General features: G+C 43.4%; 1 protein-coding gene across 6 annotated transcripts in view; it reads left to right on the top strand.

Annotated features, from left to right (window-relative positions):
• Positions 1–26,771, top strand: part of CFAP221 (cilia and flagella associated protein 221) — a 130,809-nt gene that overhangs the window by 93,926 nt on the left and 10,112 nt on the right. For all 6 annotated transcript variants that reach the window (XM_006169564.1, XM_006169565.2, XM_006169566.1 and 3 more), the window contains 7 exons: positions 3,006–3,108; positions 5,171–5,304; positions 8,884–8,964; positions 9,894–10,001; positions 10,093–10,227; positions 21,232–21,390; positions 22,664–22,755. In XM_006169564.1, coding sequence (XP_006169626.1) covers positions 3,006–3,108; positions 5,171–5,304; positions 8,884–8,964; positions 9,894–10,001; positions 10,093–10,227; positions 21,232–21,390; positions 22,664–22,755 — 812 coding nt within the window. The remainder of the gene's footprint in view (positions 1–3,005; positions 3,109–5,170; positions 5,305–8,883; positions 8,965–9,893; positions 10,002–10,092; positions 10,228–21,231; positions 21,391–22,663; positions 22,756–26,771) is intronic.

Raw genomic sequence — 26,771 nt, forward strand, 5'->3', positions numbered from 1 at the left:
TCAGGCAAGGGCAAATGCCAAAAAGCAAAAAAAAAAAAAAAAACTCCAATAATAATAATAAAATAAATTAAAATTGCATTTTAATTCTATTTTCCATGAGCTTTTAAATGTCCCCTCATATATACCAAAGAGTAAGAATTGCTGGATCATATGGTAATTCTTGGACAATGGGATTTGGGCCAGTTATTTCTAGAGAGAATAGCTAAGAAGTCCTGAGGGAGTTCTTGACATCAGGCTTGTGACTTGCCTTCAAAGGTGCCATCTTCCTTCCTTTTTTGACCTTGGTGGCCTTCCCCAAATTCGTTTTTGGCCACCAGTGGCCTCCTGTTACCAGGATAAAGTGAAGACTTCTGTGTTTCTAATGCCAGTATAGATGTGGAAGCCACCTGGCTGCAGCGTAGCCATAGTGCTCCAGCTGCACGCTGTCCTCTACCTTGCCCCAGTCCTTTTCTTCTCCCAACACATCACGCTCTTTCCAACTATGCACCTGTGTTGTCTCCTCTCCTCACCTTTGGCTTGCCTGCCTCTCCACGGGCCACACCTGTCCTTGGGCCAGCTCAAACCCACCTTTCCTCCAGGAGGCAGTCCGTGTAAGTTGTAACACTCAGGGGCCCTTGGTGCCTGTTGCATCCTACACCACTGCAGCCCTCTCCTCCCTGCCATGGAGTATGGCTTCCCTCATGGAAGGGAAGGTGGAGCGCAGTGAAGACCTGGATCTGGAGCCAGGCTGCCTGTGCTCAGTGCTTGCTGCTGCTTCCTGTGAGCTCTCGGGTCTTGGACAAGTTACTAACTCCATGCCTTAGTTTCCTCATCTGTGTGCTGGCCACAATAAGACCTGACACAGGGCTTGTGAAGACATGAGTAACTATGGAAAAGAGACCCCAGAAGTTCATGTCACAGGCATCTCTCGGGCGGTACTCTCAGCCTGGACTGGTGGCAGTCTGAGAGGAGAGGAGCTCACTATGTTGGGTGACACTCCCCATCCACAAGGCCCTGCTGAATAGTGGTCCGTGTATGTGAGCAGAGCAGAGGCTGCCACAAGATGCTTGCTGCCAGGGCCCAGGGTGATGATGCAGTTGGTAGTGAACTGGACTGCAGTGCTGAAGGTCACACAGCCCTACTGTGGGTTCAGTTCCCCAGGATGGCCTGAAACATGCAGGCCATGTGTGTGTGCCCAGGGTCCTGACAAGCTGGGCTGGGGGAAGGGGAAGGGGATCATGGTCTGACAGGACCCTGTAAGAGTTTTCTCTCTCTCTCTCTCTCTCTCTCTCTCTCTCTCTCTCTCTCGTGTGCATGTACTCACGTACTCTCGATTCTGAGTAAAATAATTTTTTTTTGGAGAGGTTTTTTTTTTGCTATAGGGAGCATGCACTCACCAGACAGAGAGAGACAGAGAGACAGAAAGCGAGAAATCACTCCCCAGGGGGTTTGGCAATGCCGCAATCCTCCTCCGTTCTCCTCTCGGGATCTTGGGCACGCATGCACACGCGTCCGGTGTGAGTTTTAAGCCACCGGGTCCAGGACGCGAACCGCGGTCGACTACATGGGAGTCCAGCGACATAGCCATTATGCTAACTGCTGGTCCTGAGTAAAATAATTTTTAAAATAATTTAAAGAAAAGATATTCAGTGCAGGAAGTGGTCCAAAGAGGAGGCACAAACCTGTACTCCAAGGGAAGAAGGCACAGCTGTGGACAACAGGCTAACAACAGCAAGGGCCTGGCCAGGCTGGCTCGCTGCAGTGGGGGACACCCCACCCCCTGCCCAGCCCTCTGCAGTGCACCTGCCCGCCTGGAAGGATTGTTGAGGGCAGTGATGTGCTTTCTTAGTGAAGACTCAGTTTCTTCCTCACACACCACTGCAAGGACATTCCGTTCCATGTGCCAGTATGGCCCCAGCCTAATGACTTCTTGCCATCTTCCCAATCACAGCCCAGGCTCCCAGCATGGTCACCAAGACCAGTGCCACAGGCCTCCCTGCTCCCAGTCCCCACGTACAGCCAGGGCAGCATCTGCAAAACTCTAAGAGGACAACATCTCTCCTCGCTAAAACCCTCCAAAGGCTTCCCATCCCAATTAGAACTAAAATGTACAATTTCTGTCAACGCTGCAAGACCACACGGGACTCCCCTCTGTCCCTTTACCATGTCTCTTTTGTTCCTGCATCAAGATTCCTATACATGCCAATTCCTTCCCAAGACCTTTCCAGCAACGTCCCCTCATTGTTCAAGCCTCAGACCAAGCCTCACATCCTCAGAGAGGCCGCCCCTCATTATCCTGCATTAGAAGGCAGGACCACCCCACCCTCTAGCCCCAGCCCTTCAGTTGTGCCCTTGTGCATTTACCTTCTTTTATGTTCTTCATGGTATTGATCTTGTGCTTCTCTAAGAGTCCACTGTCTTCCCACTCTGCCCACCACTCGCACACACACCTGAAGTGTCAGCACCGCCTGCAGGACATTACTTTGTCCTCTGCTGTATCCTCCAATGCCTTGCGCAGGACTGGGCCAAAAGCCACTTCAGAACAGGTGTTAGAGAGCCCTCCACAGGATGGAAAGGCGTGCAAGCTGTGGGATGAACAACCATCAGCCAGCTCTGGGCCCAGGTGGCACTCCCCTGCAATCCGATGGTGTGCAGTTAGCCTTGCCCACAGTCCGGAGCCCTGTCCCTGCGCACTCACCCATGTAGCCTGTCCTTGAACTGTACACACAGTGTCAGGGCAGCATTACTATCCAGATACATCCAGAAGAAAGAACGTGGAACTAGTCATTCTTTCCATTCTGCAAATATGCAAAATTCAGGACTCATAAATCAGGTAGATCAGGGCCACATGACAACCTGGTCTTTTTCTGTCTTCATTCCTCAGACCTTGCAGGCTCCATGGCAGCGGCCACTCTCCCTGTGGGTTCTGACCTGGGGCAGCGATCTCAGCCCATGGTACTGGTTGGGACAAGTGGATCAGGTTGAGCACCAGACTGAGCCTGTGCCATTCTTCTTTCCAACTCCAGGTCATGGTTCAGCGACGACTACTCAGTTTGCTGGCTAGTGTTCGTAAAATGGACAAGGAGAGCATAAGGAAGTCCAGTCAAGGAAAACCATCATTAGTTCCAGGTGAAGTACACCCGTGAGACACAGCGGTGCGAGACTGCTAAACCCTCTGAGCATGAGTTTTATTCATAATGATGTTAGCTGTACAGAAATAAGACATTTTCATGAACCACACACTGCTACTGTCACTGATCGCCACAAACGTAATGGCTTAAAACAGCATACAGGTGGGGCCAGCCCATAGCCTAGAGCTTGAGAGAATCATCCCCCACATGGCCCACCACAGTTCGAATTCCAGCTGGGTGGCTTGCGTGCTTGTGCCCCAGATCCCAACAGGATGGAGAAGCGGAGGAGAAGGGACTGCGGCATGCCCATGCCCATCGAAGGGTGCTTTCTCTCTCTCTCTCTGGCACTCTGGAAAGTGCATGTGCCCTAAGGCAATAGGCACATACACTCAAATTTCTTACCTTACACTTCCGGAGGTCAGAAGTCTGGTTCAAGGTGTTGGCAGGGCTGGCTCCTTCCTGATGCTCCATGGGGTTACCTATGTCCTTGCCCTTTCCAGCTCTGGAGTCCGCCTGCCTGCGTTGGCTCGCAGCCCCTTCCTCACATCAGTCTCACTTCCTGCTTCTGTCATCACATCTCCTTTTCTGACTCCGCCCCTCCTGCCTCCCTCTGTAAAAGAATGAACTCTGATGACAGCAGGCCCATCGGGACTGCCCAGGATAGACTCCCCACGTCAGGATCCTTAACTGAGTGACATCTGAGAAGCCCTTTCACCATGTAGGTAACATAGTCACAGGTTCTGAAGAATTGGGAGTGGATATCCGTGGGGGGCCTTATTCAGCCCATCCTGTGGCATAAATGAGATGCCCATGCCAGGTTTGGCAGAATACCTACCTAACTGATAATAAACAGTCTACCAGCCTCAGACCAGCTGCTATGTCTGTAAAGTTTGACCATGACCAACTTCCTGTGCCCTCTGCTGCCTCTTGTCACCAGACAGACTGAGATAGTTATCATTTATACTTGCCGATTGAATCTGGTGTTTTCTTAACCTAGCATTTGCACATAAACCTTTTTCATTTTGTATCATCTTTACTATTTAAAGAAATTCTGATCCTCTGATCCACAGATTGGCTGTTTCTGTTGGAGACCCATTCCCAGTAGTTCTGAGAGCTCAAATGTCCTATCCCCATCATCTCTCAATGAATCTATTTCTGTCTATGGGTTACTTCAGGTCCTCAGGCAGCTCCCCATCCTGCCCTCACCTGACCCCCTGCCTGGCTTGGCCTCCAGCAGCTGCACTCCCCTCTGCCTCTCCGAGATCCACATGTTTGTATTTTGTTTTTCAAAACATTTTATAATGTTTTAATTATTCCTTTTTCCTCTTATATTATTTTTTATTTCTGGTATCATAGTTTGTAATTAAAACTATAGAATGTACCTAGGAATTACAATATGTGTGGATATCTATAAAATGTCTTCATATAAATTTTAATTTTTTATATTAAAAATTTTAAATAATAAATTATTTTAAAATAATTTAAGATAAATTTTTTAATTTTTAAATTAGACTAGGTTAAATTTTTAAATTTAACCTTTTCCTTGCTGAATTTATCAAAGATATTTTCTAATAAGGAATTATAGCTTTTTTTGGAGGTAAAATAAACTTTTTTTTTTTTTTTTGGATAGGTTTTTGCCATAGGGCATGGCACGTGCGCTCACTGGAGGGACAGAGAGAGACAAAATGGGAAATCACCCCCCTGGAGGGGGATGGCCATGCCAAAATCCCTTCTCCTCCAGTCTCCTCTTGGAATTTTGGGCACACACACAGGCACCTGGTGTAATTTTCAAGCCACCGGGACCGAGACTTGATCTGGTCATCCAACACCTTAATCGCCATGCCACCTGCTGACCCCGAATGAAACTTTTAAACTGGAGCAGAGTTAACGTAAAATAGGAAACTAAAAATGGTACATGTACATGTATTTAAACACAAATATTCGTTTTGAATGGCATGTAGCCAGTAGCCATGAATTGACTTGTGGCAAATGCACCCCTATGTGGCCTCACACAAATACCGTCAGGGCCCCTAAAGCACTGTTCTGTTTTCCACCCACAGGCAAGTACCCTTCCAAACACCTCCTGCCTCAAATCAGCCAGGATGATTATTTCGACTGGTTCTCTGTGTTGCCCCAGGAAGTGCTACCATTTGCTTTCCCGTCCTACAGTCCCTCTCAGGGATCCAATGAGTTGGTGAGTGCCATTCGGCTATGTGTGGGGAGTGGGTGTGATCAGATGGCCGCTGGGAAGATACCAAGGCAAGCCCTACCTTGCCTGCATCCCACACCCCCTCCAAAAGGCTCCTGAAGGAGACCTGTGCCAGGGAATTAGAGCCTGTGAGAACCAGGTGCTGCCTACAGCTTCTGCCTTAGACCTGAGAACTCACGGCACGGAGCTCCCTGGTAGCCTTGCATGGGTCCTCCCCAGTCCGGAGCCTAGTGTGAGGCCTGTGTCTACAAGGAGGACAGAGAGGAACCCAAAGGGCCCCGTCTGGCCCAGGAAGCAGGCCTGCTCAGCCGAGTCATTCTGCTGCCTAGGCAAATGGAAGGCCAGAGGAGGGCAGGCCCCAGGTCTGGATCCAATTAATAAGGAGAGAATGTGGCCTCACAGTCTGATGATCTAGCCCATCAAGCTCAGGATTCCTCCTCTCTCCTTTCTCTCTCTCTCTCTCCTCTCTCTCTCTCTCTCTCTCCAGGTGGCAGGAGCTGTGGCAACTCATTCTTCTACCCTTATGGGCACAATGATGCATTATAACAAAAATAATAGTTACCTTTATGTTGTGTTTACCGGAAGGCAGTGTCTTAAATGCTTCAGTTGCATCACTTCATTTAATCTTTGGTGATTCTTCTACAGAATTTTAAAAAATGCACAGAAAACAGAATTAAAGTACAAGTTTGTTTGATGCAAAAAATTTTGAAATCCATAATACACATTTTCATAATCCTTATTTAAAGACCCCTTTATGTGATAGGCTTGTCATTTTACACATAGGGAAACTAAAACACAGGTCAGTAGCCAGTTACAAGATGTTCCTCAAGTTCATCCAGCTATTTTGAAAAAGTGAGCTTAAATCAATACTGCAAGTACATATGCCAAATAATGTTTTAATTTTAAAGAATAAATTTGCCACAGGGCAGCTCTGTGGCCTGGTAGTTAAAGCAGCTGGATCTCACATGCCAAGTCCCAGACCCAGTGGCTTGAAAAACACACTGGGCATGTGTGTGTGCATGGCCAAAATCTCAAAAGGAGGGAGAAGTGGATGAGAGAGTTATTTCACTGTGACCATACTTCACTTTTGCCTTCTCTCTCTCCCTCTCCCTCTCTCTCTCTCTCTCTCTCTCTCTCTCTCTGGTGAGCACACACACTCTCTCATAAATTAAAAAAAAAATAGGGCCAGCAGGTGGTGTGGTGGATAAGGGTGCTGGACTCCCACATGGCCAACCTGGTGGCTTGCTTTCTTGCTTTCTCTCTCTCACACTCTGTCCCCCTTTAGTCAAATTGAAATAAATAAAGAAAATTAAATAAAAATAATTCTTAAAAAAAAAAAAACTAATCTACTCACCAGGCAAGCCCTATGGCCTGTTGGTTAAGAGAGTTGGATCCCATGTGGCTGACCATGTGACTGAACACAGGCCCTGGAAGCTTAAAGAACATGCCAGGAATGTGTGTGTGGGGGCCCCAAATCCCAATAGGATAGAGAAGTGGAGACAGGATTGTGGCCTGACCACATCCCATTGTGGAATATTTTCTGTCTCTCTGTTTTTGTCTCTCTCTCTCTGATCAGTATATGTGCCCTCTGGTAAATTAAAAAAAAAAAAAGAATAACTTACTATTCACTCACTGAAATATTTGTTAAGCATTGCAGATTAATCTAATCAAGAATTAAAGATCTGAACTTAGAAATATATCATATGTTTTCTGCTTTCAATAATTAAATGATTTTAAAGATCAGAATACGTAGCTCCTAAGAAATAATAAATCTGTGATTTTTAAATAATAATAAATATCTGGCCCTCAATAATTACTGGGGTGAGGGACCAGCAGTTAGCGTAATGGCTATGTCGCTAGACTCCCACATAGTTGACTGTGGTTCAAGTCCCAGACCCGGTGGCTTAAACTCATGCTAGGTGCGTGTGCGTGCGTGCCCAAGATCCCAAGGGGAGAAAGGAGGAGAAGGGATTGCGGCGTAGCCATCCCCCTGAAGGGGTGATTTCTCACTTTCTGTCTCTCTGTCTCTCTCTGTCTTTCTGGCGAGCGCACGTGCCCTATAGCAAAAACCTCTAAAAAAAATAATAATAATTACTGGGGTGAAAGGGTGATGAGTAAAAAGAGATCATCATGGCACTGTGACCCACCTCAGTGTTTTCCAATAATTCAAAGCGGATGCGTTTCATTTGCTATTTTAGATAGTGCTACGAGGCTTCTCTGCTGTTGAGGATTGTTCGAGGTTGCTGAAAAGTGGAGTGCTCAGCATTGCTGTCTATTGAAAAAATAATGTATTACCCATAAATAGGATTTCATCAAGTCTAAAATGTACTGTTTCTATATTTAGTATCTTTGAAATTGGGAAATGTCTTATTTCTAAATAATTTTATCGTAATTTCTTATGATTTATTATTTATAGTCAATCATTGTACATCTCTATGGCACATGATTTTTTTTCAAGGTATTTATGCAGTACATGACAATGAAATCAAGGATATTACCATAAACATTTTCAACAGAACTTTTTATCTGTGTCTGTCTCTTGCATCTGATAAGCGTTTGGCTGTGTATCTTTGCAGGGCACGGTGTGCTTTCAAAACATGCATATAACGTGTGCTGATTGAATCAGGGTAAAAACATATCCACCGTCTCCAAAATTTGTCACTAGTTTGTGTTGGGCATATTTGATATCTGCTCTTAGTTTGAGGTACATATAGAATCGTCGCTAATTTTCTTTATTGTGCTATATAGTATTCTGTAACACATTCCACTTGTTTTCATGCACCCTTGTTTCTGTTAACCAGCTTCTCCCTATCTGTTCCATCCCCAGGAAGTGTCTTATAACTGAGGGTATATTAACATGTCATCCATGACTCTAATGATGGTACTTAAGATTAGGTGAACCATGGTAGGGCAGAAAGCAAATCAGATGCCAGGCACCATTCCAGTCTTTCTGGGAGTCTGAAACGATTAACCCAACCCACAAGAAGTATCCAAGGTGGAGCTTTGGGGATTAGCACCCAGGGCAGAAAGCAAAGGGTGCAGAAAGGGGCTGAGAAGCAAGAATGCAGTCCACCTCCACAATGGCTGCAACTGAGCCTACAGGAGCTCTGAATCTGGCCCAGGGTGCAAGGACCCAGCCTCTGTACCTTTGCTTCAACTGGCACTGGAGATGGGCTGCTGAGAAGGGCACAGGACCTCGGAGGAGAGAGCTCCCTTCAGCCAAGGGCAGGTCTCAAGGAGGGCTGATCTCAAGAGTTGATTGTACCAACAGAACAAGTGGAGGACAAGTCCTTCAAGCCTGAAGGAGATCCTGGGTGATACCTTCCACATCCACAGAACTAAAAAATAAAAAAGCAGCAGCATATATACTATGAGAGAGGAGTGGATGGCAGGGCTGTCCTCTCCCCTGGGATCAAGTAGCAACTAGGGTCTCAGGGAAGGTTGCTTGGAGAGTGAACTGTTCACTCAATGTTTCCAAATGTAATGAACTAGAAACAGCTGCTCTTGCTCAGGGTTGACTTTCTATCCTTTCTCTTTTTTTACTTTGTTATTTTCACCTTTTAGGCTCCTGATGGCCTTGGACTGGTCCCAATTAAGTCTTCAGAAGTTCAAATCAAGCAGGGTTATTCCTTCTTCAATCTGCAGGTCAGACCTGTCACATGTATTAATTAATTTGGTTTCTGATGGAGTGAACATATTCTCGAGTTTGTATCGTATGATCTTATTAGTTGTGTTCTATCATGGGTTATACCCTGTGGCATACTTTGTGTATTTTCCTGTCATTCTTTTATGGTGGAAGGTATAACAGACTCTTTTTCCTAATGTGGCTTATGAAAACCAAGAACTTCAGTCTGTAGATATTCTGTATATCATGCATACATGAAGTCGTCTAAACTACCCATTTAGAAACTTCAAGGAAAAAAACACAAGCTGAAGTGAATAAAAGTCAGTCTTTCTTGAGGCATATGAGCACTTCAGCTTCTGAAGATACAAATATTTTAAATGGACACACCAGTGCGGGGTGCATTTCTACAGTTACGCAACGTGGTGTGGGAGAGTGATTCTGAACATCTATGCATGCCGAGACCTAGGACAGGCTCAGGACTCACACTGAAGTCCACCCGGTGCTAGCCCAGACTGGCCACTGCCACAGTCTGGGGGCTATAATGTGATGCTTATTTTACTTTTATCATCAAGGCACTCAGAAATGCTGTTAGTCCAGCCTGGTGGCATGGTCAGTCGCAAACTAAACTGCAGTGCTGGAACCCACATGACTGACTGCCAGTTTGGATCCCTGGGTTGGTCTGAAGATATGTTGGGTGCATGCGTACGTGCACATGTGCCCGACATCCTGAGGGGCTGGAGGGCGATGGAGAAAGGAGCCTGGTGTCATGAGACCCAGTTGAGTGTTCTTCTCTCTCCTTCTTTCCCTTCCAGGCACACACTTGCTCTCTATCAAGAATCAAATAAATAAGAGAAGAAAGAAAGATAAATTTGTTTATTGAGAAGTAGATCCCACCGAATGGTAATGGGCTTTCACAGATATTCAGTCAATTGTCTTCTTTGACCCCTAGGTTCCCCAATTGTACAAAATTAAGAGATATCAGCCATTCTCCGTCCACAAATCTTCAACTAGTTACAGACCTCAAAAGCTTGCCCGAGCCCTGAAGCAGGGAGCTGAGGTAACTCATCCTCACCTTCCAAGAGTCACTCTCATCCCTTCCCTCGTGTCCTGGCACCATGACTAACTTGCTGCTCTTGGTCCTTCTACAGGACGAAGTCACCACCATCATAGCCCTTCCAGAACAGGAGTCCACACCTCAGCTCTCTGACAAACCTTCCATCTTAAGCATGAAACCACCCGAGGCCTTAGCCTTGACTCCAGATTATGATCGCCTTTACATTTTTGTAAGTGACAACTGGCAGAAGTCCTGCGATTTAAGTTTCTTTCTTTCGGCAATTATGTCATAAGAAAACAGAAGCATTAATTAGGAATGTTTTCATCCTTTGGAATTCCAAGCATTACATGATAGATCATTTTTGAGATTGCCAGCATATATTGTTTGGAAAATGTTAATGTTTCTGTCTTTTAATAATTCCAGTATTTATTTATTTTTAGAGACAGATTTTTGCTATGGGACACATGTGCTCACCAGAGAGACAGAGTCAGAAAGCAAGAAACCCCCCCCGCCCTGGGGGGATGGCCACACCACAATCCCTTCTCTTCCATTCTCCTCTTAGGATCTTGGGCACACACTCACACACACTCAACTTCCAAGAGTCACTCTAATCTCTTCCCTCTTGTCCTGGCATCACAACTAACTTGCTACTCTTGGTCCTTCTACAGGACGAAGTCACCACCATCATAGCCCTTCCATAACTGGAGTCCACGCCTCAGCTCTCTGACAAACCTTCCATCTTAAGCCTAAACCATGACTGGCCACTGGTCCTTCATATAGAATTGCCACTAATTTTCTTTATTGTGCTATATAGTATTCTGTAACACATCCCACTTGTTGTTTTTTATCATCATCATCTTCTTTATATTACATTGGATTACATATAACTTTACAGTGTATTACATTGCTTTTTCAAAAGGGAATGCCATGCATGTCAGTCAATACAGAGACACTTGTTTTCATGCACCCTTGTTTCTGTTAACCAGCTTCTCCCTATCTGTTCTATCCCCAGGAAGTGTCTTATAACTGAGGGTATATTAACATGTCACCCATGACTCTAATGATGGTACTTAAGATTAGGTGAACCATGGTATTTATTGAGCACCATCAGATGCCAGGCACCGTTCCAGTCTTTCTGGGAGTCTTTCTGAGATTATTAACCCAACCTGCAAGAAGTGTCCAAGGTGGAGCTTTGGGGATTAGCACCCAGGGCAGAAAGCAAAGGGTGCGGAAGGGGGCTGAGAAGCAAGAATGTAGCTAACCTCCACCCTAACTAAGCAGAGAAAGGAAATAATAAAGTTCCAGTCTTTCTGGGAGTCTTTCTGAGATTATTAACCCAACCTGCAAGAAGTGTCCAAGGTGGAGCTTTGGGGATTAGCACCCAGGGCAGAAAGCAAAGGGTGCGGAAGGGGGCTGAGAAGCAAGAATGTAGCTAACCTCCACCCTAACTAAGCAGAGAAAGGAAATAATAAAAACAAGAATGTAGCCCTAACTAAGCAGAGAAAGGAAATAATAAATATTAGATTGAAAATCACGGCTGGCAGGTGTTGTGGCGGTTAAGGCACTGGACTCCCACATGGCTGACCATGGTTTGAGTCCTGGATCTGGTGCCTTGCTTTCTCATTTTCTCTCTCTCTCTGGTCAATTCTCTCTCCCTTTTTCTCTCTCTCTCTCCTTCTCCCTCCCCCTCCCTCTCTCCCTCTCTGGTCAAAATTTTTAAAATGAATAAATAACCAAAGTTAAATAAAACAATTCTTTCAAAAAATCAATGAAATAGAAAAGTACAGAAAAACTGGATCTTTGAGAAGGTTAATAAAATGAATAAACCTTTAACCCTAACTGATCAGGAAAAAAAAAAAGACACAGACTACCAATTAACTGATCAGGAAAAAAAAAGACACAGACTACCAATATCAAGAATGAGAAAGGTGACATCACTAAAGATTCTACAAATATCAAAAGGATAATATTGTCGAAAAGCTCATGCATATGTTCCTGTGTTTTTCTATGCAAAAATGTGTCATGACTTTTCTGGTGACCTAATGAGTTAGTATCATGAAAAACTTTATGCCAGTAAATTCAACAACTTATGCACAAATTCCTTTAAAGGCACAAACTGTGAAATCTTATTTAAGAGGAAATAAATAACCCAAATAACTCTGTATCTATTAAAGAAATTGAATTTGTAGTTAAAAGCACTACCACAAGAAAACTCCAGTCCAGATGCCTTCCCTGGGGGTTCTGCCAAATGTCTAAGGAAGAAATGCATGTAATACCAAATCCACGCAAATACTAACAGAAAAATGGAAGAGGAAGGACTGCTTCCCAACTCATATCTCAGAAGCCAGTATTGCCCTGATACCAAAGCCAGAAAGCAATTTAGTAGGAAAAGAAAAGTACAGACAATAATCTTTATGAACATAAATGCAAAAGTTTGTAATGAAACTTTATCAAATCCATCATTACACAAAAAGAATAATGCATCATAAGTAAATGTATGCCAGGAATGTAAGACTGACATTCAGGGGCCGGCAGATGGTGTGGTGGTTAAGGGCGCTAGACTCCCACATGGCCGACCATGGTTCGAGTCCCAGACCTGACAGCTTGATTTCTCACTTCCCTCTCTCTCTCTCTCTCTTTCTTGATCACTCATTCTGTCTCTCTCTGGTCAAAATTAAAAATAAGTATATAAATCAAAATTTAAAATAAGTATATAAATAAAGTTTAAAAATTTTAAAAGACATTCAAAATTTAACATAATTCACATATTCACATAATACAATTCAAAGCTGAAACTATAGCCAATGTTGACAAGGCAAGAAAAAGATATAAATGGGATCCAGATTTGAAAAGAAGATGTAAAACTCATCTTTATCACTAAAGTATCATCATTGTAGAATATGCAATAGAATCTACACAAAGAATCTACTAAAAATAATGAGCTTATCAAGACTATGAGATGTGAAATCACCATACAAAAATCAATTATATTTCTGTATATTAGCAATACTATGAAATTTTTAAAAACCATATCATATGCCAGCTCAGTGGCACAACAGTAAGGTGCTGTTCAAGAGATGCCAAATCCATATGGGAGTACATGGGTTCAGTTCCTTAGTCAACCTGTACAGACCAGGCACATGACCTATGATCCTGACTGGCTGGGAAGGTTGGGAGGGGGAGATTATAGCATGAGACCATGTTAAGGGTGATTGCCTTTTTCACTGTCTCTCACTCCCATGAAAGGAAAAAAAAATCTTTATAAACTCTATTATTGGGGCTGGCAGGTGGCATGTTGGTTAAGGTGTGGACTTCCACATGACCATCCATGGTTCGAGTCCCTGGCCTGGCAGCTTGCTTTCGTATTTTCTCTCTCTGGTGAGTGCATGTGTCCTGTTAAAAAAATAACAATGATAAATAAAATTAAATAATTATTTAAAAACTATATCGCTTAATCATATCAAAAAATATGAAACACTTAATGATAAATCTGACAAAAATGTTTAAGATGAATACACTAAACATAAAACATTGCCAAGAGAAATCAAAGATCTAAATAAGTGGGGAAATATGCTATTTTACTGGATTGCGATATTTAACATTGTTAACATATCAATTCTGTCCAGACTAATCTAAACATTCAACACAATCTCAGTCAAAAACCTAACAGCCATTTTTTTCTGTAGAAATTGACAGAACATTTGTATGGACATTAATATATATCCACAACAGCTCTGAAGAACAAAGTTGAAGGACATACTCTATCTGACTTCAAAGTTTACTGTAAAGCTACAGTAATCAATGTATGATATTAGCATAAAGTGAAACTACACACACACATATACACACACATACACAGATACATACATACATTGATTTTTGACAGAGGTCAAATACAATTCATTGAAGAACAGGTAGTCTTTGCAACAAATAGTGCTAGAGCATTTGGATATCTATCTACAAAAACAAATACAAATAAGAGAACATTGATTTATACCTCACACTATTTACAAAAATTAACACAAAATGGATTGTAGACCTAAATATAAAACCTGAAGATACAAAAATTCTAGAAAACACATAGGAGAAAATCTTTGTGACTTAGGGTTACACACCAAAACCTCAGTCCATAAATGGAAAAAAATAAGAATTAGACTTTGTCAAAAAATAAGGATTTTTGCTTTTCTAAAGATTCTGTTAAGAAAATAAAAATAATAAATCCATAGACTTGGAGAAAACATTTGGAAATCACATATCTGATAAAGGACTTGAATCCAAAGATATAAAGAACTATCAAAACTTATTAAGAAAACAATCAATAGACTTAAAAGGTGACCTATGGAATGGGAGAAGCTATTTGCAAACCATATAACTGATAAGGAATTAATATCTAAAATAAGTAGGGAACTTCTACAACTAAATAGAAAAAAGAAAACAGAAACTAATGACCAAATTTAAAAATGGGCTAACAATTTAAATAGGCATTTCTCTAAAGAAAACTTACAAATGGCCTTATGAAGAAATACTCAACATGATTAATCCCCAGGGAAATACAAATCAAACTCACAATAAGATAGTATTTCACACCTGTCAAGATGGTTACTATCAAATAAATAAATAAATAACAAGTATTTGGGAAGATGTAAAGAAATTATAACCCTACCCATTGCTGGTAAGGATGCAAAATGGTACAACCACTATGGAAAACACTATGAGGGTTCCTTAAAAAGTTAAATATAGGGACCAGCAGGTGGCGTGGTGGTTAAAGGCGCTGCACTCCCACATGGCCGACCACGGTTCGAGTCCTGGGCCTGGTGGCTTGCTTTCTCCCTTTCTTTCTCTCTCTCTCCGTCTCTCTCTAGTCAAACTGGAAAATAATAAAGTTAAATAAAGATAATAATAATAATAATAAAGTTAAATATAGAACTGTCATATTAGCTAGCAATCCCACTTTTGGATATTTCTCCAGAAAAATTGAAATCAGAATATCTCTGATTAACTCCCATGTTCATTGCTGCACTATTCACCATAGTCGAGCTATGGAAACAACCTAACTATCCATGACAGATGACCAGATAAAGAAAATATTGTATATGTATACAGTGAAATATTCTTCAGCTTTAAAGAAAGAAATTCTGTAATAATTTATTTTGTAATAATTTATGCTAAGTGAAAAAAAAAGCCAGCTGTACAAAGATAAATACTGTATGATTCCACTTTTCATAATTGGAGGGAGGGAGTGCCCATCAACAGATTAATGGACAAATAAATTGTGGTATAACCATAAAATGCAATATTCTTCAGTAATAAAAAGGAATGAACTCAGAATAATCTATAACAATATGAATAGTCTCAAAATAATTATACTGAGTAAAATACATCAGAAAAATATTGTATGATTCTACTTCTAAAAGTTGGATTCATAGAATCAAATAGTGAAATAATAGTTATCACAGGTTGAGGTAAAAATAAAATGGGGAATTACAAATCAATGGGCATAAAATTTCAGACAACAGTTTCTAGCGATCTGGTGTGCAACATGGTACTTACACCCAACAATAATGTGTATTTTAAGAGTTCTTAAAAGAGTAGATATTAGGGATCAGCAGGTTGCATGGTGGTTAAGGCTCTGGATTCCCACATGTCTGACCATGGTTCAAATCCCAGACCCAGTTGACTGAAAATCCTAACAAAGAAATAGATAAATAAATTGATTAAATTTTTTAAAAAAAGAGAAAAAGAGGGTAGATATCATGTTAAGATAAATAAATTGTTTAAATTTTTTTAAAAAGAGAAAAAGAGGGTAGATATCATGTTAAGTGTTCTTACTATAATAAAATAATTTTTAAAAAGAGCTCTCAAAACTTAATAATAAGAAATGGTAGAAAGAGCAGGTTAGTGGCCTAGTGGTTAAGGGAACCAGATCACATATGGCTGATTGTAGCTTGACTCCTGGTCTTGGCAGCTTGAAAAACATGCCAGGCCCATGTGTATGCTTGCCCAAAATGCATGCCCAGCTAGGTGGGGGAATAGAGAAGGGATCATGGTGTGACCACACCCCATCTGGGGTGCTTTCTCTCTCTCTCTCCCTCTCTCTCTCTCTCTCTCTCTCTCTCTCTCTGTCTCTCTCTCATAAGCATGCATGCTCTCTGGCTTATAAACAAAAAATAAATAGTAAGAAAACAGCCCAGTTTTAAAATGGGCAAAAGATCTGAATAGACACTTCATCAAAGAAAATATATGGATGGCAGATGCGCACATGAATAGAAGCACAGAAATACGCATCATTCATAAATACCAAGTAAAACTGCAGTGAGATACCTCTGTTAGAATACCTAAAATTAAAAAGTCTGCTGGTGGGAATGTAAAATGGTGCAACTACTTTGGAAAACAGTTTGGCAGTTCATTACAAAGTTACTAGAAAACATAAGCCTACAGTATGATACAAACATTCCTCTCTTAGGTATTTACCCAAGATAAATGGAAGTATAAGACTTCTGCAAGAATATCCATAACAGCTGTATTTTTTTTTCCTTTTTATTTTGCCCATGGGTGCTTGTGCCCACATATGAGAGAGAGAAAAAAAAAGAGAGAAACATACAGACAGAGGAAGAAAGCACCCCCCATTGCAGCCTGCTCTCACCACAATCCCCCATCTTCCAACTCTCTATCTTGTCAGGATTCCAAGATTCCAGGCTTAATGTGGAAGTCACCAGGACCAAGACTTGAACTCCCCATTGGCCATACAGGATCTAGCTTCCTCTGTATAGATCTCAAATACCATGTCATAGGTCCAGCCGTAGCAGCTTTATTTCCATACTGGAAAAAATAAAAGTGCCCATCAACAGATTAATGGATAAATTGTGGTATAATGGTACAATGCAGTACTCTTTAGTAATAAAAAGGAATGAATTCTGATACGTATATAGCAATATGGATAGTCTCAAAATAATTATACTGAGTAACATAAATCAGACAAAAAAAGAGTACGTGTTGTATTGTTCCACCTTTATAAGTCTTAATATCTAAAATAATCTATAGAGACAGAAAACAGATTAGTGGCTGCCTGGGGATGGATTGGGTGGACGGGTGTGGAAGAGCAGGAAGAGGGGGGTAGAGGGATACTAAAGGACACGAGGAAACTTTTTTTTTTTTCTTTTTTTCTTTTTTTTTTGGAGAGATTTTCACTGTAGGGCGCGTGCGCTCGCCAGACAGACAGAGAGAGACATAGAGACAGAAAGTGAGAAATCACCCCCCAGGGGGGATGGTCACGCCGCAATCCCTTCTCCTCCATTCTCCTCTCGGGATCTTGGGCACGCACGCACACGCGCCCGGCGTGAGTTTTAAGCCACCGGGTCCGGGACACAAACTGCGGTCGCCTACGTAGGAGTCCAGCGACATAGCCATTACGCTAACTGCTGGTTCCCTACGAGGAAACTTTTGAGGGTGGTGGAAATGCTCTCTGGTTTTATGGTGGTGATGATTTTTGCAAGTATAATATATGGCAAAACATATCAAATTATACACTTTAAATATGTGCATTTTATTGTATATCAATTATACATCAATATTACAGCAGTAAAATGATTAGGAGGCTCCTAGAAAAGAGACAAAAGGGGGGAAAAAAAGTAAATACTGGTTACAACCAGTAAAATATTATAGCAAACCCCAAGGGGTGATGCCTGTGCATGAAGCCTGAAGGAGAGAGAGTAAAGGTGTCATAAACAGCTGTCTGGTAAAATTTCCAGTGCTGTAAAAACATTCAAGGACTTCATAAATGCACATCATTCAAGCAAAAGAAAAGGCAATTATAAACTCCAGGTAGGAGAAAAATCAATTAAAATTGGCATGTGTTCCAAATGGGAAATCAAACTAAAAGTTGGCATAATTTTTAAGAACTGATGGAAAAAGTTAAAAATAGGGCCTGGATACAAGAACTCTTACAGTGAGCCCCAGGTCATAACAGCTACCATCTGAGCCTCTACTTAGTCTGGCACAGAAACATAGTTACATAATTAAGACAAAGTAATTGCTATTGATTTTCAATTTTTGAGACAATTTATAAATAAGCATGAAGGTCTTGTACATGGTTCTAGATGTGAATATTAATGATCTCAATTAAAAAATTAAATTGGGGAAGAGAGGTGGAAAAGAACAGGAAAACATAGGAATTATATTTTAATTTCACCCAAAGAGAAATTGAAATACTCAACTAAAGATGATGAAATGACTCTATGATGGTATAAAAGTAAACGTGGGGGGACCAGCAGGTGGCGCTGTGGTTAAGGTGCTGGACACTCCCACATGGCCAACCACAGTTCAAGTCCCAAACCTGGTGGCTTGCTTTCTCTCTCTCTCTTTCTCTCTCTCTCTCTCTCTCTCTCTCTCTCTCTCTCTCTCCTCAAATTAAAATAAATAAAAGAATAAATAAAATTAAATAAATGATTCTTTTTTTTTTTTTTTGGAGAGGTTTTTGCTATAGGGCTTGTGCACTCGCCAGACAGACAGAAAGAGACAGAGAGACAGAAAGCGAGAAATCACCCTCCAAGGGGGATGGCCACGCCGCAATCCCTTCTCTTCCATTCTCCTCTTGGGATCTTGGGCACACACGTACACACGCTCAGCGTGAGTTTTAAGCCACCGGGTCCGGAACGCGGAACGTGAGCCGTGGTCGACTACATGGGAGTCCAGTGACATAGCCATTACGCTAACTGCTGGTCCCCCAAGAAATAATTATTTAAAAAGAAAAAAAGTAAATGTGGTGCTCTGTGAGACTGACCCGCATGGGAAGGTTCCAGGTCTATGTCCAGAGACCTCGTTGAGTATGTCAGGCACCTGCATGCCCACGATCCAGGGCTGGCTGAAGCTTTGAGACTGTTGGGGATGCTGCATCTCTCACTCATAAAGAAAAAGAAAGAAGAGACGAGAGACAGACAGACACAGAGAGAGAGAAGGGAGGAGGGAGGGAGGGAGGAAGGAAGGAAGAGAAAGAGAAAAGAAAGAAGAAGAGAAATAGAAAGAAAGAAAGAACAAATGAAAGAAAGAATGAAAGAAAGAGAGAGAGAAAGAAAAAGCAAAAGGAAGGAAGAAAGAAAAAAGAGAGAGGAAGAGAGGGAAAAGGAAAGGAAAGAGGAAGGGGAGGAGAGGAAAGGAAAAGGAAGAAATTATGTTTAAAAGATAATGCAATAAGAAATAGGGATATAAGTGTATCACGTCAAGTCACAAAGACAACCAACTGCAGAACTACAAAGTACAATATAATTTTCTAAATCATAAGGAAGAAGTTTGGAAGAGGCATTTGTGTCCATGAGCTGTATCTTTACCTTGTAAGGTAACGAGTGGGTGGAGACTGAAGTTGAAAAGAAGTCAAAGAATAAGCATGGTGGGTAGAGTTCGGGTTGTGACCGTCCAGAAACAGCATCTGGGCTATGGGCTGAGCTCAGCAAGGGCCAAGCCCCTTGCGGCCGTGTGGGTGAGTTGCTGCCTTGTGCATGTGTTAGCTGGAGGAATCATAAGATTAAAATCAGCAGGGGGCTGACTACTCAGACCACTTACTCTGGTGGTGAAGGCCATTTGGGGACAATGGAAGTATGACAACGATGGAGACAAAACTGGTACCATTTCCAAAAAGACTGTGTTCCGTACATTTGGCTCAAGGCAGATCAGGAGAGCTGGCCACATAGCAGCTTCACTGCCCTCAGTCAACCAGAGCAGGAGACGTTCCCGAAAGCCAGCTGGTCATTTCCCCTCCCTGGCCATACCTGTGCCCCTACCACTAGCCCTGTAGGGCCTGGCCAGCCCCACACACCCATACATCACGTTGCCTCCTTAGATGTGCACACAACTCCTCAATGCAAGTGCTCACTGAGGTATGTGCTTCCTTCTGCACTACCGTGGGCATCGCAGACTCCTGAATGGGCACGCTGCCTCCGTGGCCCCCCTAGCTCCTTTACATGCAAGAATTCCTTCAAGGGCCCTCTCCCCATCTTTCCCCAGCCCCTCATCCTGGCCCTGGCTGCAGTCAGCCTCTCTGAACTAACAGCTCACAGCTTCCCAGCATTCCTGATTTGCCAACACACCACCTCTGGGCCCTCCTGTTCCTCGGGGATGCCTCCCTGGACACGTGCATGTTAAGTTAGGTAGAGGGGTGGTATTTGTTTCTGGGCAGTGAGACTGGGTTGCCACAGGCCAAAAATGAAGTAATTTGGTTTGTTTCTTTTTTCATTGTTAAAAAGATCATACAAGGGCCAGCAGGTGGCATAATGGTTAAGGCACTGAACTCCCACACAGCTGACCATGGTTTGAGTCCTAGACCTGGTGGCTTGAAACTCGTACCAGGTACATGTGCATGCATGCCCAAAAGCCTGAGAAGAGAATGGAGGAGATGGGATTGCGGTGTGGCCATCCCCACGGGAGTCATTTCTTGTTTTCTGTGTCTCTAATGAGCACATGTGCCCAATAGCAAAAATTGCTAAAACAAAAAAGTATACAAGCAAACAAAAAGAACAAAATCTTAGCTTAGCGTTTCTTAAACAACTGAGGGGGAAAGAGCCAAGTTATTGTTTGGGATAAGAGTAGGATTTTTGTTGTGCAAGTTCTGGAAAGAACATTAAAAAGGCTCTACATTTTAGTGTTTCGATATAAACATTTTGTGCCTCCATTAGATCTGGAAAATTAGGAAAAAAAATAAAACTAAAAAAGACAGGATCTCCCTTAAAACCGGACACTCCATCCAAATGGAGCCTTCCTGAATTAAAAACATTAATGATGTTAAATGTTGACATTTCCTGATATATCAAATGTCACACTCCTCTTTGTTTTTTCCTTCAAGTACTTTTTAAGAGGCTATGTTTGTTTTCCAAATAAGAAGCTTATTTGCTTTCTAAAACCAGTTTGCTTATTTAATAATCCCCTTCAATTCATCAAAGTTAGAAACAAATGCTTTAAGCCATTTTAAGGTGTAATTTAGTTAGACTTGTTTCCATGAGAGTTAGTCGATGGCGGGTAATGAATCTCGGAAACCAGGAGAGTGACATTTATGAACGCCTGTGACATTTTAAACTGCCAGCTCAAAGACACCACTGTGGTCCTGCCTCCTCTTTCTAGACACGCTGCCATGGAGCCAGAATGTTAGTGCTACCGGGAGCCATGGAGAGCATTAGCTGACGCAGATCCTGTGCCTGGCTGGGGAACCGGTAAACAAAAAGAAATCTTCTTTTCCTCTCTTCTGCAGAATCCCAACCCAGGATTATTTCCTGTAATGCGCCCTCTGACCTACGCAGAAACGCTGATAGATTACCATCTGTGCTCTCACCCCAAGTACAAGTTCACCAAAGAAACTCACGATGGGTCCAGCATTCCTCTCACCCAAAAGCAGTTTCTCCATCACACGGTAATGCCATTGCCAGGCTCCCTGCCAGGCTGGTCCTAGGCTGCAGGGAGGGCCGTTGCCGGAACTGAGAAAAAGGGAGTTTGCAGCCACAGCTGCAGAATAAGAGTGCTAACCGTCACCCTCACACCATCAGCCTAACGGGGACACGCAGAGGCCCAGCACCACTCCAGTCCTGTCCATACCCACCCCTCGCTGACATCTGCCCTTTATTCCATCGTTCTCTCTCTTTTCTTCTTGACGGCTAGGCCTCATGTTAGTTCATTCATATTTCAACCTTGTAAGAAAGTCACATGGTGTGTGTCGCCCCATGGTCTGACCTTTCTTTAGCCCCCAAAGTATAAAACCATCGGAATGGACGAGGTGGGATGGGACAGATGCACAGTGAGGAAGTAGTTCCAAAGAATTCCCTCGCCTCCCAGGTGACCAAGTTGGTGTGAATATCTGCTGACACCTCTCTCTCGAGGGCTCCCCTCAGGCCCCTCAATCTCAACACATTCCTAATTGGGATTATTATCTCTGCCCCACTTCCACCAACCACACCCCAACTTCGCGCCTTCCTGTATCACCTGCTTGCCATTACCCATGTGATCCTGGATCCCCCTTCTCCTTCTCCCCATACCTACCCCCGACGGGGTGCCACCAGCCTGCCTCTTCTTCAGCATGCCAGTCTCGCACCGCCCACCCCTGCTGCCATCAGCCTTCCATGGACATCTTACTTCTGCCCAAATCTGGTCATGTCATTTCCAGCTCGGAAGCCCTCAGAGCAGCTCCCAGAGGTTTGCTTGGCCGGCGAAGCCCATGTCGCTTTCCTCTCTTCGTCACGTGCTGTGCTCTCGGCCAAGCCAGTGGCCTCGTGCCACACTGTCCCTCACATTGCCAGCATGTGACTCCCTCACCTGGAGTATTCGTCTTTGCTGAACTATATTCGTCTTTTTTGACACTTGCATTCGCATCACATCCACAGTGATCAAACAGGTCGTCAGATGGCCTGGCCTCCCTCACAGAGCACAGGTTGCTGTGTGCCCAATGAAACCGCGGGGGACGGGGGCGGGACAAAGCTCTTTCGCCTCTAATTCAGGGTTACATTGTTTAATGCCCCTTGCTGGAGCAGTTGTCTTTTTGCTTCAGAAAAATCCAATCACAGTTAATGAAATTATGCATTTTGGAGTTAACTTTTTAGGACTGAAAATAAGTAAGTGACGTGAAAGTCTTTCCTAAAATGCTTTCGGCAGGCAGTCCCTCTCCATGGGGGACTCTGTGGCTTTCCTTGCAGGACATCATCCCTGGAATAATGCACTGGAAGAAGTTCCAGTCGCTGGCTCTCTCCTCGCTGCCCAACACCGCTAAGTTGGAGGCCACACAGAGGTGAGCATGGCTCTCTGGCTGTCTTGCAGTGTGCGTGCCCTGGGGCTTACAGAGCCTGTGACCCCACAAAGTGGACGTGTAAAATCGTATGTGAAGCATGAAAGAAGTGTTCTAGCCAGAGAAAGGTGATGATGTATTTTCATCAAATCGTCATATCTTGAATGTATCTCACTGGAGACATACTTTATAAAAAAACAGTGTTACAGGTGGCTAATGGGCAGTGCTTCAGTAAAAGTAGACAGCCAATCCAGACAATTCTGCTGAAATATCTGTGGCCAATTAAAACTTTTTTAACTGCCAGGGTTAGCCCTCTACACCCCCCATATCCAATTCCAAACGACCGACCTCTCTCTCATGCCACAGCCTCGCCTTCCCTGTGAGCCCCACGGCCTCCCACACAGAGGCATCGCTCAGCTCCAGAGCCCACCTCTCAGCTGCCGTATGCGGCAGGCAGATACGAATACTGACTGTTGGACAATGGAAGAAGAAACTTAGGAGTAGCCACATTTTTCTAGTCTGTTTATTTAAAATCTCTTGAAAGTCCTAAGATGTCAAGTAGCTGATGTCTTTCCTGTAAACTCGGCCTGCTTGATAGCCCACTGCTGAGCGCTCGAATTTGCGTCTTCAGCCCACTGTCCCTGTAAATATAGGACATGAGACATGAGTTATCAGTGAACAAATGTGACTGGTGTCCCGACCTGATTCTTACCAGCTGTGAACTTCTGTTAAAATTCTCTGACCCAGGGGACCAGCAGTTAGCGTAATGGCTATGCCGCTGGACTCATGTAGCCAACTGCGGTTCGAGTCCAGGACCCAGTGGCTTGGACTCACGCCGGGTGCATGTGCGTGCGTGCCCAAGATCCCAAGAGGAGAATGGAGAAGGGATTGCGGCGTGGCCATCCCCCCAGGGGGGTGATTTCTCGCTTTCTGTCTCTCTGTCTCTCTCTGTCTTTCTGGTGAGCGCTAGTGCCCTATAGCAAAAACCTCTCAAAAAATAAATAAATAAATAAAAATCCTCTGATCCAGAATAAGGCCCGGCTTAAGGTGGCAGAGCTTGTCATAGCCCAAGAGTGGGACTGGCCAGGAAACCTGAGCTCCCCACCAACCAAGACCAGCAGGCGATCTTTATACCCACCGCACCGGCTCCCACTGGTGCATCCTGGATCTCCCTCAGAAACTCACCAAGGACGCCACACGATATCCAGAAGTCGTGTGACCTCAGCCACACTCGTGGCCCCTCTCTTCTCTAGGCCCAGTCCTCCTGTCAGGAAGACAAGGGCATTGGATTTGTAGCAAATGTCCTTCTCAGCCTTGCCATGATAAGTTTAGTAGGAATACAAAAACTCGCCTAGTGTACAACTATCCCATGTACACTGCCCTTCCCAGTATTAGGGAAGACACTAACCCAGTTCGTCACTTAGAACACTTAACATTACTTTTTCCTTCATTGCTGATAAGAAAAACCTCCTCCTTAATTAAGGACGAGCAGCCCTGCTTCCAGAGGCTTTTCCACTTGCAGGCCTTAAGAGTTATTTCCTGCTCTCTTTAGCCAGGAAATTAGCATGAGATAAACAAAAAGCACCCAGCCCAGGACAGGACAGGAGCTCAAAAGTATTCGTTTCTTTCCTGTCGGTTCATCTATACCTCGCCCCATTGCTATCTCCAAAATCGAGTCAGCACCTCTGTTCTTTATTTTAGCATATTTCTAAAATCTGAAATCTCCAGAATCTGGGGAAACGATGGCATTGTGGATCGACAGCTCTGGCACCAGAGACCTGCTACCGTTCCTTGCTAGCTGCGCTGAGCAGTCTGTCCTTGCCAGTTACTTATTACCCAAGTTCTTTGAGCAAAAAGAACAGAGCAGAGACCGAGATGGCAGCCCCCTCCCAGGGCAGTGTAAGGACTGAGCATCTAGCTTGTGAAGCTTCTAGCTTGTGAAGCGTCTAGCCGCAGCCTGGTGCTTGCTTCTACCCTCCCCCCACTTCCACCTCCACTCACCACACCTTGCAGTCACTCTGTTGCCACCAGATGGCGATGGTCGGTCACTGCCTTGACAGATTACCTCATTTTGCGGGGGAACCAGGACGCTTCAAAACTGACCTGTGAGGGACCAGCCTAGGGTAATGGCTATATCCAGCCGTTAGGGTAATGGCTATATCGCTTAACTCCCATGTAGTCATCCGCAGTTTGAGCTCCGGACCCAGTGGCTTTAATTCACGCCAGGCGCGTGTGCGTGCATGCCCGCCAAAGATCCCGAGAGGAGATGGAGGAGAAGAGATTGCGGCTTGGCTATCCACCCGGGCGGGGTTCTCACTTTCTGTCTCTCTGTCTCTCTCTGTCTTTCTGGCAAACGTATGTGCCCTATAACCTCTACAAAAAAAAAAAAAAAAAAAAAAGGACCTGTGAGATCAGTGAGCTGAATTTGGGGTATTGTCAGGAGACTGAATAAGCAAAATGAGAAATGGTGGGACATGGAGACTGCCCATCTCCACCTGCTGTCAGTAGCGCAGGTTTCAAGAATTAAGACAAAACATTCTTGTTCTTTTTCTTTTTTTTTCCCTCCCAAGAAAATGTCCTTGGGAAAAGCTCCTGGGGCAGTTACCGTGGGCTTGAACATCCATGAATTAACCATAAGTTCTACATGAATTAAAGAAAATTCTCCAACCAGGAGTTGTTACTTTCAGCTTCTGGGCCTACGTGCTCTGTGGGGACAGTTTGTTTCAAAATAAACTACAATTGCATAACAGCTCATAAAATCAAGAGAGGACTCTATTTCCTTATCACGGATTTCCTCTGAATGTGAGATTCTAGGTCATGTTTTTGTTTCTAAAAACAGTTAGAAAATAGGAATGGTAACTCCTTTTTTAAAGTTCCATCTTAGCTTGATCAGGCTGCTATAACAAAATGCCATAGACAGGGTGACTTTTTAAAAGTTTTAAAAGAATTTTATTTCTCAGGGTTCTGGTGGCTGGAAGTTCAAGGTCAAGGCTCCAGCAGACTTGGTGTCTGGGAAGAGTCAGTCCACTTCCCAACTCACACATGGCCATCTTTGGGGGTTTTTTAAAGAATTATTTATTTAATTTTAATTATTATTTGTCCAGAGAGAGAGGGAAAATGAAAAAACAAGCCATCAAGTCCGGGACTTGAATTGTGCTCAGTCATGTGGAAGTCCAGCACCTTAACCATCACACCACATGCCAGCCCCTGGCCACCGTTTTACTCTGTACTCCCATTGCAGAAGGGGGAGGGCAGCTCTCTGGGGCCTCTCATTTATGAGGGCTCTACCCTCATGACCTAATTATCTCCCAAAGGCTCCATCTAACCAGCACACTGGGGGTTAGGTTTTCACATAAGAATGTGGAGCATTTGGGGTGAGGGGTGATATACAAGCATTCAGTCTAGGGCAAGTTCCTACTAGTCCATTAAAGGCATTTCCACTTTGCAGCTACATCGCTTGAATAAATGACTTCTCTTACTTACAAGGTTTCCCTTATATCTTTTGCCCCAAGAGTTAGCTTTAGTTGTTAAGTCATGCAATATAGTTAGTGTTCATTTATTTCAAGTCATTTTTGTATTAATAATAATACTGGGTCATAGAAAAGTCATGACATATTTTTCTATGTTTTTCTATGCAAAAATGCATCATGACTTTTCCAACCACCCGGAAGCAATTTGTCAATTTATTTACTCCTTAGTAAATTCAGAGAGAATTTGTTGAGTCTCTACAGATTTCCATAACAACTGACTCAGTATCGAGCAAAGAAATGATCTAACTCAATACTTCACAGCCTTTTAGATTTTATAGATGAGTGAAATGTACAGAAGCACTGGGGAATGGACATAGGTTGTCAGAGTTTCACTATGTCAAGCGGGACATTAAAGTAAGATAAAGCCAGAGGCAAGTTGGTGGTGTGGTGATTAAAGGCACTGACCAACCATGGTTTGAGTCCCAGACCTGGTGGCTTGTTTTTTCACTTTCTCTCTCTCTCTCTCTCTCTCTCTCTCTCTCTCTCTCT

The sequence above is a fragment of the Tupaia chinensis genome, unplaced genomic scaffold (assembly GCF_000334495.1).
Source record: "Tupaia chinensis unplaced genomic scaffold, TupChi_1.0 Scaffold147282_1, whole genome shotgun sequence".
Lineage (NCBI taxonomy): Eukaryota > Metazoa > Chordata > Mammalia > Scandentia > Tupaiidae > Tupaia > Tupaia belangeri.